A 14,913-nucleotide genomic window follows, 5' to 3' on the forward strand; every position below is an offset into this window, starting at 1 on the left:
AGTAGCTGGGATTACAGGCATGTGCCACCATGGCCAACTAATTTCATATTTTTAGTAGAGAAGGTGCTTCTCCATGTTGGTCAGGTTGGTCTCGAAGCCCCAACTTCAGGTGATCCGCCCGCCTTAGCTTCCCAAAGTGCTGGGATTACAGGCGTCAGTCACCACGTACAGTTGGATATATTTTAAAGAATATATGTATTCAAACTCAGTTTCTTATGCTTTTGCAAGCTGATAGTAAGAATGACTAAGCACAAAATCCTCAAAAAATCAACACATTCTGTTAAGTTCAATATGCCATACTTACTGAGACAAGAAAAAGGATGACTTAGAAATATTTTCAAAAGGCATATATATTTTGAAACCAAATGCTTCTGATTAAAATTCTGATTACTCAAAATTAAATTTACCCAGAATCCCATATTCTCCAGCCATTCTAGATAAATGAAGTTGTACAATCCTGTGATTTTTCCTGATTAAAACCACAATAATTCATACTAATTCTAGAAATGAACCTGATTTAATGGTAAAATGCATACTCTTCAATAAGAGAAATAAGTTTAATTTACATTTCAATTTTACACTAAGTAATATATTCATTATGGAACAAATACAAAAGGAACAGGACACAGTGAAAAGTCACTATCTACCACCTCATTCTCCTCTCCAAATATAATTAATGTTCTCAGTTTATTGCATGCCCTTCCACAGATACTATATGCATATACAAGCAATCATATATGTATTCTTTTTATTCCCCTTTATTTACACAAATGATAGCATATAATAAATAGCTCTGTATGTTGGTGTTTTTTAATTTTACTTAACATATCTGGAGATTTTTTTCCATATGAATATTTATTTCATATCAATAAATTCATAATAATAACAAACACTGACATCACATTAACTATGTGCCATGCACATTCTAAACATTTTATATATGTTAAATAATCTAATATTTATTAGCTCACATAACTCGACATAAACAGCTTCCATATTTTTTAAGGTTGTATAGTCCACCACTGTCTGGAAATATCATAATTATCTCACCACACCTCTGCAGAACATTTAAGCTGTTTCCAATGTTTTGCTATTACAAATAATACTGTAAAAAATACCTATCTGTCTATATTCTTTAAATATATGTTATTTCTAGAGAACAGATTTCTAGGAATAGAATCCTGGGTCATTTGAATATTTAATTTGATAAATATTGCCAAATTGTCCTCCAAAATATTTCCTCACCAAAAATGTAAAAGAATTCCCTCTGAATGGCTAGTAAAAGTTGGTATGTTCTGAAATTAATACACTAGATTTTGATGACTTTGTATGATAAAAACTTTAAATATATATTTAATGTTTTTACATTGATTATATGTTGAAGTGATATTTTGAACATATTGAGAAAAATAGAATAACTGCACTTTTATAAAATTTTTTTAATGTGGTTGCTAGATAATTTTAAATTACATACGTGGTTTGTGTTACATTTCTGTTGGAAAGCACTGCTCTGCAACCATGCAAAAATGCAGTTAATCTTTTAAATATTTACTCACCTGATAGATAAAAAAATTGTATTTCACATTTATTAATATTTGTATTTTCATGCTTATTCATATCTTCAATAAACTTTGGTCTTTTAATTATTCACAACACTTTTTACTATTACAGATCTTTTCTTTTTTCTTTTTGAGACAGGGTCTTGCTCTGACACACAGGCTGGAATGCAGTAGCACCACCAAAACTCACTGCAGCCATGACCTGCTGGGTTTACGCAATCCTCCCACCTCAGTCATCCGGGTAGCTGGGACCACAGGCATGTGCCACCACACTCAGTCACTATTACGGATATTAACACTATGTCTGTTCCACATAATCCAAACATGAATGGATGCGTATCTTAACTTTGCATCTGCTGCCTTTATTGCGCATACTAGTGGATAAAAGAAGTTTATCCAGAGAAAATGAGTTTTGCATTGAATTTCAAAGTACTAGTTAGCTAGATAAAGAGGTAGAATGGTAAGATTCAAGGGCATTCAGCAAAGAGATAAGCATGTAATGTCACGAATCAAGAAAAATAGCATATATGGAAAACAGCGGGTCCTTTGAGAGCTAAGGCTATATACTGGTGTGAAGCAGGAAATGAGCCAGACATATGAAAGGAGCCAGATCACACAGACCAGGGGTGTTTAATCTTTTGGCTTCCCTGGGCCACACTGGAAGAAGAACTCTCTTGGGCCACACATAAAATACACTAACACTAACAATAGCAGATGAGCTAAAAAAAAAAAAAAAGAATTCATAATATTTTAAGAGAGTTTACTAATTTGGTCCACATTCAAAGCCGTCCTGGGCCATGTACATCGATAAAATGTAAAAATTGGGCTATTACTTGTTCCATAACTCTTAAATATGCACTGTCCAATATGGTAGCCACTAGCCACATGTGGCTATTTGAAATATAACAAATCCAAATTGAGATGTGCTATAAGCGTAAAATAACACGCTGATTTGAAGATTAGGACAAAATGTAAAATATGTCATTAGTAATAATATTTCAGTTATACTAGATTAAAAAATATTATTACAATTAATTTCACCTATTTTTTAGCCCTTTTAAACGTAGCTACTATAAAATTCCACATGAAACTTGTATATATATTTCACATTACATGTTCTATTGGACAGTGATGCTTCAAATCATGCTTTGTTCTTTATACAATATTGCTAAAGCTAATCCAGAATACTGAGTCATGCAAGTTACAAGATAAAAAGCTGTTTTGCCAGCCTGTGCAACATAGTGAGACACTGTCTATACAAAAAATAAAAAACTTAGTCAGGTGTGATGACACTCATGTGACTGAGGCAGGGGGATCACTTGAGTCCTGGAGTTCAAGGCTGTAGTGAGCCATGACTGTACAACTGCACTCTAGCCTGGGCAACAGTGCAAGAACCCGACCAAAAAAAAAAAAAAAAACTTTTACCTCCAATATAAAGAGTTACAGATCTTAACTCTCTTTTTCTTTTTAGTACTGGTTTATTAGTTCCCTAATAAAGGACAACTAAATCACAATTCTTCCTTAAAAGCTCCACAGTTTAATGTTCTATTGATTAAAATTGGTTTTTTTTTCCACTGATTTTATTTTAGCTACCTCAGCCAGGTTTTTTTTCTCCTTCATTTCACAACTTTATTATGCATGTGCTCAAAGAGGTTCATAAAACAATATTTGTTCTTTAAATGCTAAAAACATTAAACAAAAATCTGAATAATTTATTCAGGATAAGCGATGTCCTATAATTCAAAACTGATCATTTAAAATTTGTCTCTAAGTTACTGCTTAGAAAGTATCATAGTACAACTAAGCAGGTCTAATATCTTCAAGTACTGATTAGTCTAAATCTTTATGCCTAAAATACTAAGTGTGATCACCAACTTTTGCTTCCTCGATATGCCTTACAAACAGAACCTCTTACAAACATCTGCTTATGTGCCAATGCCATGTCTCAACCTCTTTTCCAAAGCTTCCCACTCAGTATTGCATCTGAATTCTTTTTTTTTTTTTCCTTTTTTTTTTTTAAGATGGAGTCTAGCTCTGTCACCCAGACTGCAGTGCAGTGGCATGATCTCGGCTCACTGCAACCTCCACCTCCTGGGTTCAAGCAATTCCCAGAAGTGACTGTTGCAGGTAGCTGAAGCTCACCTTTGCAAGGGGGCAGAGCTTCAAAAAATAAAAGTCTAAAATATGAAGGTCGCAAGAGTGAAGACTTGCTCAGCCTCCCCCAGAGTAGCTGGGATTACAGGCACCGGCCAACACACCCTGCTAATTTTTGTATTTTTAGTGCAGATGGGGTTTCACCATGTTGGCCAGGCTGGTCTCAAACTCCTGACCTCAAGTGATCCACCCGCCTCAGTCTCCCAAAGTGTTGGGATTACAGGCATGAGTCATTGTGTCTGGCCCTGAATTGTTTTAATTTAAACAAAAGAACTAAAACAAAGACATATCAATGATAACTACTTTAACAGGTATCAGGAAAATCCACACAAATAACAATATTACACAGAAAAAAAAACTGTTATATGATGTACTGGTTCTCTAATGCAGTGGTTCGTACAGTGTCGTTCCTAGACCAACAGCATCATTATCACCTGGGAACTTGTAAGGAATTCTAGATATACATCAGAAACTTTGAGAGCTCAGCCCTTTTGAGAGTTTATGTCTTAATAAATCCTCTAGGTGATTCTGATGCCTGCTAAAATGTTAGAATTACTCTTCAAAGGCAAGGTTTCTCAATCATGGCACTACTGATATTTTGGACTAAATAATTCTTTGTTTGGTACAGGGGGTGTCCTGTGCATTGAAAGGTATTTAGCTGTATCCCTGGGCTCTACCCACTAGATGTCAATAGAAACACTCCCCCAACTCCCCAACTCCCCCCACCCTTATGTCCCCAGTTATCACAACAATCAAAAATATCTCCAGACTTTGTACCCTGGAGGGTAAAAGCATCCCCTGGTGAGAACAATTGCCCTAAAGAAAAGAAAATCAGTATTCATCTATGGTTACCGTTATTGTTTGGTAAATATTAATGCTTCTCTCCCCACTCTTCATGGGAGGGATATGATTCTGCACTCCAGTCAATATTGGGGCTAAATTATGACTTACTTCAGTCAATACACTGTGACACAAGCAGAGGTTGTAAATGTGCTTGCAAAGTCTGGCCTGGTCTTCTGAATGCTCTGCACTCCACTAAGAGAATATGCCTGGACAAATGGAGCAGATCTGAACCTGACTGACAGCCTAAAGCCAAGCCATCACCAAAGCACAAAGTAAATTCGGTTGATCATGCCACTGAGAGACTAGGGTTGTTTGTTAAGCAGCATTAGTGCAGTGAGAGCACTAATACAACACCACTAGAGATATATTTGAGCAGCCCAGCTTAGACTGCCTTTATGAATCAAACAGTCACTTTCCTTTCAAGCATATCTATTGACACAACTACTTTCACATTCGCTAAGGGGCTTTTTTTTCTTTTTCTTTTTTTTTTTTTCTGAGACAGGGTCTCGCTCTGTTGCCCTGGCTGGAGTACAGTAGTACGATCACAGCTCACTGCAGCCTCAACCTCCTCTGCTAGGGGGCTATTTTAACTGAGACAAATGTCTTAACTTTGAAGACCTAAAGATAGATAACAAATGGTCTCTGTAGAGAAGTTCATCTATATCCTGCACTAGACCTACACTGTGGCTATATACATTTAAACTAAGTAAAATTAAAAATTTGGTTCCTCAGTAACAGTAGTAACATTTGACGTGTTCAATAGTTTCATGTAGCTAATGGTTACCTCATTGCATGGTGCACTAAGTTCTAATGGACAGCACTGATAGATTTAGGCAGATAAATTATAATATGAAGTATTAGAGCCACAATAAAGAGATGAGGCCAGGTGCAATGGTTCATGCCTATAATCCCAGCATTTTGGGAGGCTGAGGCGGGCAGATCACTTGAGGTCAAGAGTTTGAGACCAGCCTGGCCAACATGGTGAAACCCTGTCTCCACCAAAAATATAAAAAATTAGCTGGGTGTGGTGGTACACACCTGTAATTTTAGCTACCTGGGAGGCTAAGGCAGGAAAATCACTTGAACCTTGGAGGTGGAGGTTGCAGTGAGCAGAGATCGCACCACTGCACTCCAGCATGGGCGACAGAGGGAGACTCCATCTCAAAGAACAAAAATAAAAGAGAGATGAAGAATTAACTAACTTCCTGAAACACTTGTTTCCTCTTGACTTCTATCCATGATTTCCCACTCTCCTGGTTTTCCTCCTAGTTCGCTAGCCACTTCTTAGTATCCCTTGTTGACACCTCTTCCACTATTCTGCCAGATCTCTTTATCTTGAAGTGTCCCAAAGCTTTATTCTTTCCTCTAAATTCTCTCCCTCGGTGAGTTAGTCCAGTTCCCTCAGAATACGGCACACTGATGACCTTCAAATTTATATCTCCAACCCAGAACTTCAAGCAGAGTTCCCAGCTTCTACAGTCAATTGCTTACTAAACACTTCAACTAGAAAAATAATTAGGCATCTCAAAATTAACATATATAAATCAAATTATTTATTTTTTGACCCAATATCTATTTACTCTCTCCTCTCCCTCCTTCTTTTTCAACTCAGGAAACAGTATGAGTTGTTCTGCCAGAAAGGTCACTCTGAAGGTTTCCTCCAATGAATCATAACTATTCCACCTCTAAAAATATATCCCAAAGCCATCATTTCTTTCCATTTAAGTCTAGTCCAAATAAACATCATCTGTAACATAAATTACTGTAATATCATTTCCTCCATTGGTCTCCACCATTATGCCACTACCAACATTATCCATAGTGGACACACTGACTTTTTAAAAATTCTGTATCAGATCATCTTCCTCTTCTGCTTAACACCTCTAGTGGTTTCCCTTTGTACTTAATATCAATACTCTTTTTCAGGGCCTACAAGAGTTCATATAATCTGGCCCATATCTAATTACATTTCCAATCTAATCTACCATTTCTCCTCCTTACTCACTACTCTCCAACCCCTATAGCCTTCTTTCTGAACCTCTAAAATGCCAAATCAACTAACTTAGAGCCTTTGAACTAACTTCCTGGTGTCAAGAAAGTTCTTCTCTGAAATCTTTGCACAATAAATTCTTCTTAACATTCATGTCTCTGTGCAAATTTCACTTATAAAAGAGGCCTCCCATAATCCCACAATCTAATGTAGCCTCCCACTTAAGTTATTTTCTATTATACTGTTGTCTTATTTTCCGCAAACCAAATATCACTATTCAACTCAGAAATCCTTTAACTTGAAGGCCCATAATTGTCAGTTATAGCATGAACTTCAGTAAAAATTTAGTGAGTTTTTAAGAAAAACGGAACTTACAATATCCCATTATCCTTCTCAAAATTAACTCACTCTCTTCATAAAAACCAGGGAACAAATAGCATATAAGTCCTGTAAGATGTTCATAAAATACAGCCATACTGAATCCCTTATTTGTATCAAATATAGTTAAGCATAGCAGATGTACCTATTTTTCCCCTAAATTTGTTTTTCAACATTGGATGAATTTGGTGCTTATGAAATGATTAAATTATTTTAAAAGACCCTATTATGTGGTAGCAGTCATAACACAAATTTGTTCTTTTGGTTTTCCAGTCTCTTAGGCAGAGACTTAACAACTGTGCTGAATTGTAAGATTGTTTTGTGGTGTGTGTTCAACTAAGCTGAATCTACTAAACACATTCCAACTTTAATCAGAATGAAATATTGAACCATTATTTCCAAAGATACAAAAAGATTTCTGCAAAGCCATGTGCCACCTACCATCCTGTAGCAGGCAAGTAAATTTGTACCTCCCAAAGGCTGATATTAACATTTTGAAAATTTCTTAAAATTCTCCTTTATATCACTTCCTATCTGCTTTTACTGCATGTCTCCTGATTTCCTTTATACCTCTAATCTTGCCTCACTTCAATCTATCCTCCACACTTCTCAAATATGAACGAACACTGATTGTTTTACTCCATTACTTACCTTTTCAACTGCTCATATTATCTATACAGTAAAGTATGAACTGTTTAATAAAGCCCTCTATAATCAGGCATCTACCTAACTATATAGCTTCACATATGCCATTCCCCTATGTTCTAGTCTCATTTAATAAAAGAAATTCATTGAATAAGCCATGTTTTGTTTAAGCTGTATACCTCTGCACATATTATCATTTCTTGGCATCCAACAAGGATTGGTACCAGGACTTCTGTGGTTAACAAAATCCATTGATGCACAAGTCCCTCATTTAAAATGGCTCCTCTTGTATACTTTAAATCATCTCTAGATTACTTATAATACCTAATATAATGTAAATATGTAAAAAGTTGTACTGTGTTGTTTTTCTATTTGTGTTATTTTTGTTGTTGTATTGTTATTTTTTGTGGGTTTTTTCCAACTATTTTCAATCTTCAGTTAGTTGAATCCATGAAATTAGAACCTACAGATATGGAAGGCTAACTGTCCCATTTCCCTTGCTTTTATCTCCTTAGTAAAATCCTATTCTTGCTTCATCATACAGAATAAGCATCATCTCCATGAAGACTTCCATGATCCTTTCAAGCAAAGTAAATCACTTTCTTATTTGGGCTACTTCTACACTGAGCCCATACTTAGTGAAAAGCAGTATTGTGTAGTGGAGTCTGTCTTGAATTCCAGAATTTCCTGCTTATCATGTGATCTTTGTCAAACTACTTAATCTTTCTGTACTCGAGTTTCCTCATTTGGAAAATGGTAAATAAATAGTACAACTTCACTGGGTGCGGTGGCTCATGCCTATAATCCCAGCACTTTGGGAGGCCGAGGTGGGTGGATCACAAGGTCAGGAGATCATCCTGGCTAACACAGTGAAACCCCGTCTCTATTAAAAATACAAAAAATTAGCGACAGCAGGGTGGCGGGCACCTGTAGTCCCAGCTACTTGGGATGCTGAGGCAGGAGAATGGCATGAACCCGGGAGGCGGAGCTTGCAGTGAACCGACATCATGCCACTGTACTCCAGCCTGGGTGACAGAGCGAGACTCCATCTCAAAAAAAAAAAAAAAAAGAAATAGTACAACTTCATATAACTTTTGAAAACTTTACTGAGATAATTGGTTATTTTATGCATGTAAAGTTCTTAGAACAGAACCTATCACTTAGTAAGCACTAAATCAAAGTTATTAATTATTACATTGTATAGTAATAGTTTAAAGCTATACTTCCTCCACTAAATTGTGAAGTCCTTGACAGTAAGGGATTGTGTCTTTTTTGTCTTTCAATCTCTAACAAATTTGAGTTACAAATCTCAGCACCATCTGCTGACTTAAACTGAAAAATATCTGACCCTAGAGAAGCAAAGATCGAGTAACCACTTTCTCATGCAGCTTCCTGTTTATAAAGAGTAGTCATTCTTAATATGTGAAGTGCTAATCATATAATGATATTTCACTGATGGACTCAAAGCTCAAAGTCACGTGAAGTAAGACATATGACATTGTACTAATAAACTTCATGAATTTCATACTCAACACATTTTTAAGTGATCCTGCCACTCCTGTAGTAGCAGTAACTATCTCTTCTGCACCTCCAAGATGTCAAAGCAGTGGGGCATCTTCAGGGAACTGGTGACATGTATTGCTCTCTTCAAACCAGTGACTGGTGCCATATTGTGTTAGTAATGAGGTATGAATCAGTGCTAGTTTACCAAAGAAGGTAAACTTTACCAAAGGAGTTCAACTAGCACTGATTCGTATCTCATTACTGACACAATATGGCCCCAGTCTAGTTATACTATTAGATCAAACAGTGAAAGATGTTCAATTTAAGCATATTTATAGGAATATTTGATATGATAATGGATATTAAGGAATTCCAAAGCAACCTAAAAGGAAGCTGGAAAAGCTTTTAAAAAATGCGGGGAGGGGAAAATCACCCTACAGTATTCCATAGTGTATATGTACCACATTTTCTTTATTCAGTCTTTTGGGCATTTGGGTTGATTCCACATCTTTGCTATTGTGAATAGTACTGCAATGAACATACATGTGCATGTACCTTTGTAATAGAATAATTTATATTCTTTTGGGTATATACCCAGTAATGGGATTGCTGAGTCTAATGGTATTTCTGGTTCTACATCTTTGAGGACTCGCCACACTGTCTTCCACAATGGCTGAACCAATTTACATTCCCACCAACAGTGTAAACACGTGGAGTACTATCCAGCCACAAAAAGGAATGAGATAATGTCCTTTGCAGGGACATGGATGGAGCTGGAAGCCATTATCCTCAGCAAACTAACACAGGAATAGAAAACCAAACATCACATGTTCTCCCTTATAAGTGGGAGCTAAACAATGAGAACACATGGACACAGGGAGGGGAACATCACACACTACAGCCTGTCGGGATGGAGTTGGGGGAGGGAGAGCATTAGGAAAAATAGCTAATGCATGCTGGGCTTAATACCTAGGTGATAAGTTGATAGATGCAGCAAATCACCATGGCACACATTTACCTATGTCACAAATCCGTACATCCTATACGTGTACCCCAGAACTTAAGCTTAAAATTTAAATTTAAAAAAATCAGTTCCCTCCAAACAACAAGAAAAAGCTGGATAAACTACAAACTCCTATAAGACAGCCTGAAATCCAAGAATGGGGCAGCCCCCATTCCCAGGAGAAAAAAGATTACAGATTGTCCCAACTGTGGTAGAGCATAGGAGGAAGGAACAGAGACCAAATAAACACATAAGAAGAAATCAGGTATAACTTTCATCATTTGACAAAGACCAAATGCAGGCCAGCATAACAATACAGCAACACTGATAGCCCCAAACACAAGGCAAATTCACACTGACTCTCAGACTCTTTTGCAAGGGTGCTCACTTTACACATAAAGATTGGGAGAGGGCAAGAGACTAAAGAGCCTAAGTCAGTGGTGCAGGTACAGAGGAGGCGACTGACCACCACTGAAGGAAAGCAAAAAGTTCTATCCTCCTTCCAAACCCTTCTCTCCCACAGAACAAAGGACTTAAGCTGCTGTAGGAGGAGAATCAAACCTGTTGGCTCCAGGACACAAATAAACATCCATCCTTGCTGAAAGATAAGTAAAAGAAAAAACCCTCTACACCTGAGAGAGGGGCAAACAACAGTTCTTTCTCAAAGTGAGGCAGAAAACTCTCTTCCACAAAAGACCAACCACAGATACAAGGCTGTCATGAATAGGAGGGGCCAAATTGCTGAGGCCAGGCACATACGGCCTACCTAAGACTGCTGCTGCACTAGGAAAACAGAGAACTACCCTGCCTCTCATACCCTGAACTGAGTAACAAAACACAGTATTCTACAGCTGTACGTAGGGCAAGAGCATGGCGAGAGGCACCCTCTGTAGCACAAGTGTGCGCCAGAGCACAGGAAAACTGGAGTGGAACTATTACACAGAAAAATAAGAAAATGTCTCTGGCACAATGGTCCCACAATAAGCACAGGGCATCTTTAGAGGAATTTGAAGCCTGTGAGACACTGAAGGTAACCATAGCAAAACAAAACTCAAACTCAGCTCAATTCCTAACTAATGCAAATACCACAATAAAGGACAAATGATAGAAAAAAGGCATCCATTTCAAGGTGTAAATACTATTTATCTCAGTATCTACTAATCTGCACATAAAAAAAAGACAAACAAAAAGAAAAACAGAATTATCATAAATAGAAACAGACCCAGAGATGACCCAGTTGTTGGAACTATCAGACAAGAATCTTAAATAATGATAACTATAACTAAGATGTTTAAAAAAAAAAACCTAGAAAGGTAGATGAACTGTGTTAACAGACAGGAATTTCAACAGAGATGAAAACTCTAAGAGTCAAATGGAAGAGCTACAAATAAAAAATATAATATCACAGATGAAAAATTTCTTAGGCAGAATTATCAGTATATTCAACAAAGCCAAAGACAAATGCAGCAGATTTGAAAACAGGCCAATGGAGTACCCAAAAGCTGTGGGATAATACCAAATGGTCTAGCATACGTATAATTAGATTCCCAGATTCTAATAGAGAAGGAATAGGACAAAAGAAATAATTGAAGAAATAATAGACACAATGTCTTCTACAACCTAGTCTCAAAAGTCATATACCATCAGTTTTGCCTTATTCTACTGGTCCCAGAGACCAATCCTGATACAATCTGGAAGAGGCCCACAGAAGGGCATGAATAACAGAAGGCAAGAATAACTGGGGACCATTCTGAAAGCTAGCTACTACAAATCTGGTGAATGGATGAACAAACGGGTACACCCATATGGTGGAACAGTAATCAACAATAAAAAGGAACAAACTACAGATATGTGCAACAGCAAAACTCACAAGTGAATTATATTAAATGAAAGATGCTAAACCAATAAGCTACATACAATATGATTACATTTATACTGGCATTCTGGGAAAGGTGAAACCAAAGGGACCCAAAACAGATTAGAGGTGTCAGGGGCTTGGAAAGGCCCAGAAGACTGACCATAAAAAGACATGAGGGAATTTTGTGGGATGATGGCAATGTTATATATTTGATTATAATGCTGCTTATATGACTGTACATGTCTGTAAAATTCATAGAACTGTACACCTAAAAAGGACAAGTTTTAGAGTATGTAAATTATACCTCAATAAAGTACTCATAAAAAGCGAGAAAAGGGAATCTTGAGGGGAAACAGAAGAGGCTTGGTTGAGAGGATGGATACAGCAGTCATAATGTGTAAAAAAAGTTTCTGAAAGAAAGATGACTACTAAACTAATAACATTATAAAGTTCCTCAAGCTAAAGAAATTTCTCCAAGCTTGAGTCTGCAGATGAAAACTGCCTATCAAATTATGGGTTACAACGGTGAGAAAAGATATTCTGGCAAATGCCATGAACTCAACAATAAAGAGAAAAACCTTAGATGCTTCCAGAAAAAAACAAGTTACTTAGGAAAAAAAAAACAGAGGTAGGCATAGGCCTTTCTACCCACAACATGCCAAAAGAAGATAGTGAAATAGCATTCATAAGTTTTTGAGAGAAAAGGACAGCCACCCAAGAATTCTATCCCAATGAAGACTAAAAGGAAAGTATTCTGACATATGTTATCACTCACTTATCCAATTGAGAGAAATGCCAAAAAAAAAAAAAAACACTAAATAACAACTGAATCATAGCAGAGAGAGAGGAGGAAAAGAGGAGACCTTATGACATATGTAGTTAAATCTAACAAGGGATTAGTAAAGAAAAAAAAACAAAATCCAGTGCATCAGAATTAAAATAAAGCATCTAAACAAAAGGAATATTAAAATCAGACTAGTGTACTGTAGTATCTTTATCTGCAGTTTCACTTTCCGCAGTTTCAGTTACCCTTGGTCAATCATGGTTCAAAACATTAAAAGGAAAATTCCAGAAATAAATAATTGGTAAGTTTTAAACTGTGCACTAAGTAGTGTGAAGCAATTTCTCACCATCCTGCTCCATCCCACCTAAGACATAAATCATGACTTTGTCCAGCATATCCACCCCTTTGTCCAGCATATCTACCACTTTGTCCAGCATATCCACACTGTATATACTACTTGACCATTAGTCATCAACATCATCTGCTCCTGACATCCAATCATCAATATCATCATGGCTTGATGATCCAGAATCATCAGAAGCAAATGCTCCTCCTTCTGAAGTATTGTCAGAAGGTTAATAGTAGCCTAACGCTACATCACAACACCTATATTATTCACCTTGCTCGCTCCCATCACATAGACATTTTACTTCTCACCTCATCACAGGAGGAAGGGTACAATACAATACAATATTTTGAGAGCAAGAGACCACTTTCACAAAACTTTTATTACTTTATTACTTCTATTGTTATAACTGTTCTATTTTGTTATTAGTTATTACTGTTAATCTCTTACTGTGCCTAATTTAAAAATTACTCTTTATCACAGATATTTATGTATAGGAAAAAACACAGTATTAATATAGAAAGGGTTCAGTACTATCCATGGTTTTAGGCATCCACTAGGAGTCCTGGAATGTATCCCCTGGGATAAGGGGAGATGATTGTACAAGGAAACTGCAAGTGACTATTTCCAACAGCTTTTTTGTTTGTTTTTACCTGGTTTGCAAGATGAGAGTGACCAAACAGCTTGTGACCCAATTTCCCGTACTGTTCCAGTCCTTTCCAACTGCTTAGGGTCAGCACCAGGAGGTGTCTTGTTTGGTGTGGTCATTTTTAAAATATTCTATGCAGAAAAAAAGAATGCACATATTATATCAGGAATTGAGCATCTTTCTACATAAAGGTTTTTATCAATAAAAACTTAATGGAACTCATATACCCTGATATTAATCATTTATTCTGAAGAATGCAGTTAATATAATTAAATTACTGTAATTTAAATCTCAGGGGCTGGGCATGGTGGCTCACACCTGTAATTCCAACACTTTGGGAGGCTGAGACAGGAGGATCATGTGAGCCCAGGAGTTAAAGACCAGCCTGGGCAACATGGCAAGATCCCACCTCTATTTTTAAATAAATAAAAATCTTAGGAATTCAGGTTTTGTTTCATATGACCAGATATGCAAAGCAGTGAGTTATAGTAGTCAAAAGAGCACAGAATCAAAGTTTTGGCTTCAGTATCTCCTTTAATTAGCCTAGACTTTGAGTAGGTCTGGGTTTTATTTCCTCTCCTATCAAAGAGGTTCACTTGATGATTTTTAACTCTACAATGCTATGCAGTTCTATACTTCTATGACTGAAAATTCAAATGACTTTTAGCCCTAGAAAAGTCAGACTGAAATACTCTTATTCTAGGAATATATAAATATTGATCCTCATTTTATTTACTTAATTTCTTTTTTTTAGAGACAGGATCTAGCTATGCTACCCAGGCTGGTCTTGAACACCTTGCTTCAAGCGATCCTCCCATCTCAGCCTCCCAAGTAGCTGGGACTACAGATGTGATCCCACCGCCCCCCTAAGATCCTCATTTTAAATATTCATTGAGTGATGCAGAGAACAGTCATACCTGCCCTCTAACTGTCAAAGTTTTATTTAACGCCCAGCCCGGTGGCTAACACCTGTAATCCCAGCAGGTTGGAGGCCAAGGCAGGTGGATTGCTTGAGCCCAGGAGTTCGAGACCAGCCTGGGCAACATGGTGAAACCTTGTCTCTAAAAAAATTCCAAAATATCAGCCTGGTGTGGCGGCACACACCTGTAGTCCCAGAGGGGCTGAGGCAGGAGGATCACCTGAGCCGGGAGGCGGAGGTTGCAGTGAGCCGAGATCGTGCCACTGCACTCCAGCCTGGGTA

At 37.1% G+C, this 14,913-nt stretch overlaps 1 protein-coding gene across 7 annotated transcripts in view; it reads right to left on the minus strand.

Annotated features, from left to right (window-relative positions):
- ANAPC10 (anaphase promoting complex subunit 10) overlaps positions 1-14,913 on the minus strand; it is a 115,524-nt gene that overhangs the window by 99,545 nt on the left and 1,066 nt on the right. For all 7 annotated transcript variants that reach the window (XM_074040524.1, XM_005556003.4, XM_065545548.2 and 4 more), the window contains exon 2: positions 13,717-13,843. In XM_074040524.1, coding sequence (XP_073896625.1) covers positions 13,717-13,831 — 115 coding nt within the window. In that variant the 5' untranslated portion in view covers positions 13,832-13,843. The remainder of the gene's footprint in view (positions 1-13,716; positions 13,844-14,913) is intronic.

Source organism: Macaca fascicularis, chromosome 5, assembly GCF_037993035.2.
Source record: "Macaca fascicularis isolate 582-1 chromosome 5, T2T-MFA8v1.1".
NCBI lineage: Eukaryota > Metazoa > Chordata > Mammalia > Primates > Cercopithecidae > Macaca > Macaca fascicularis.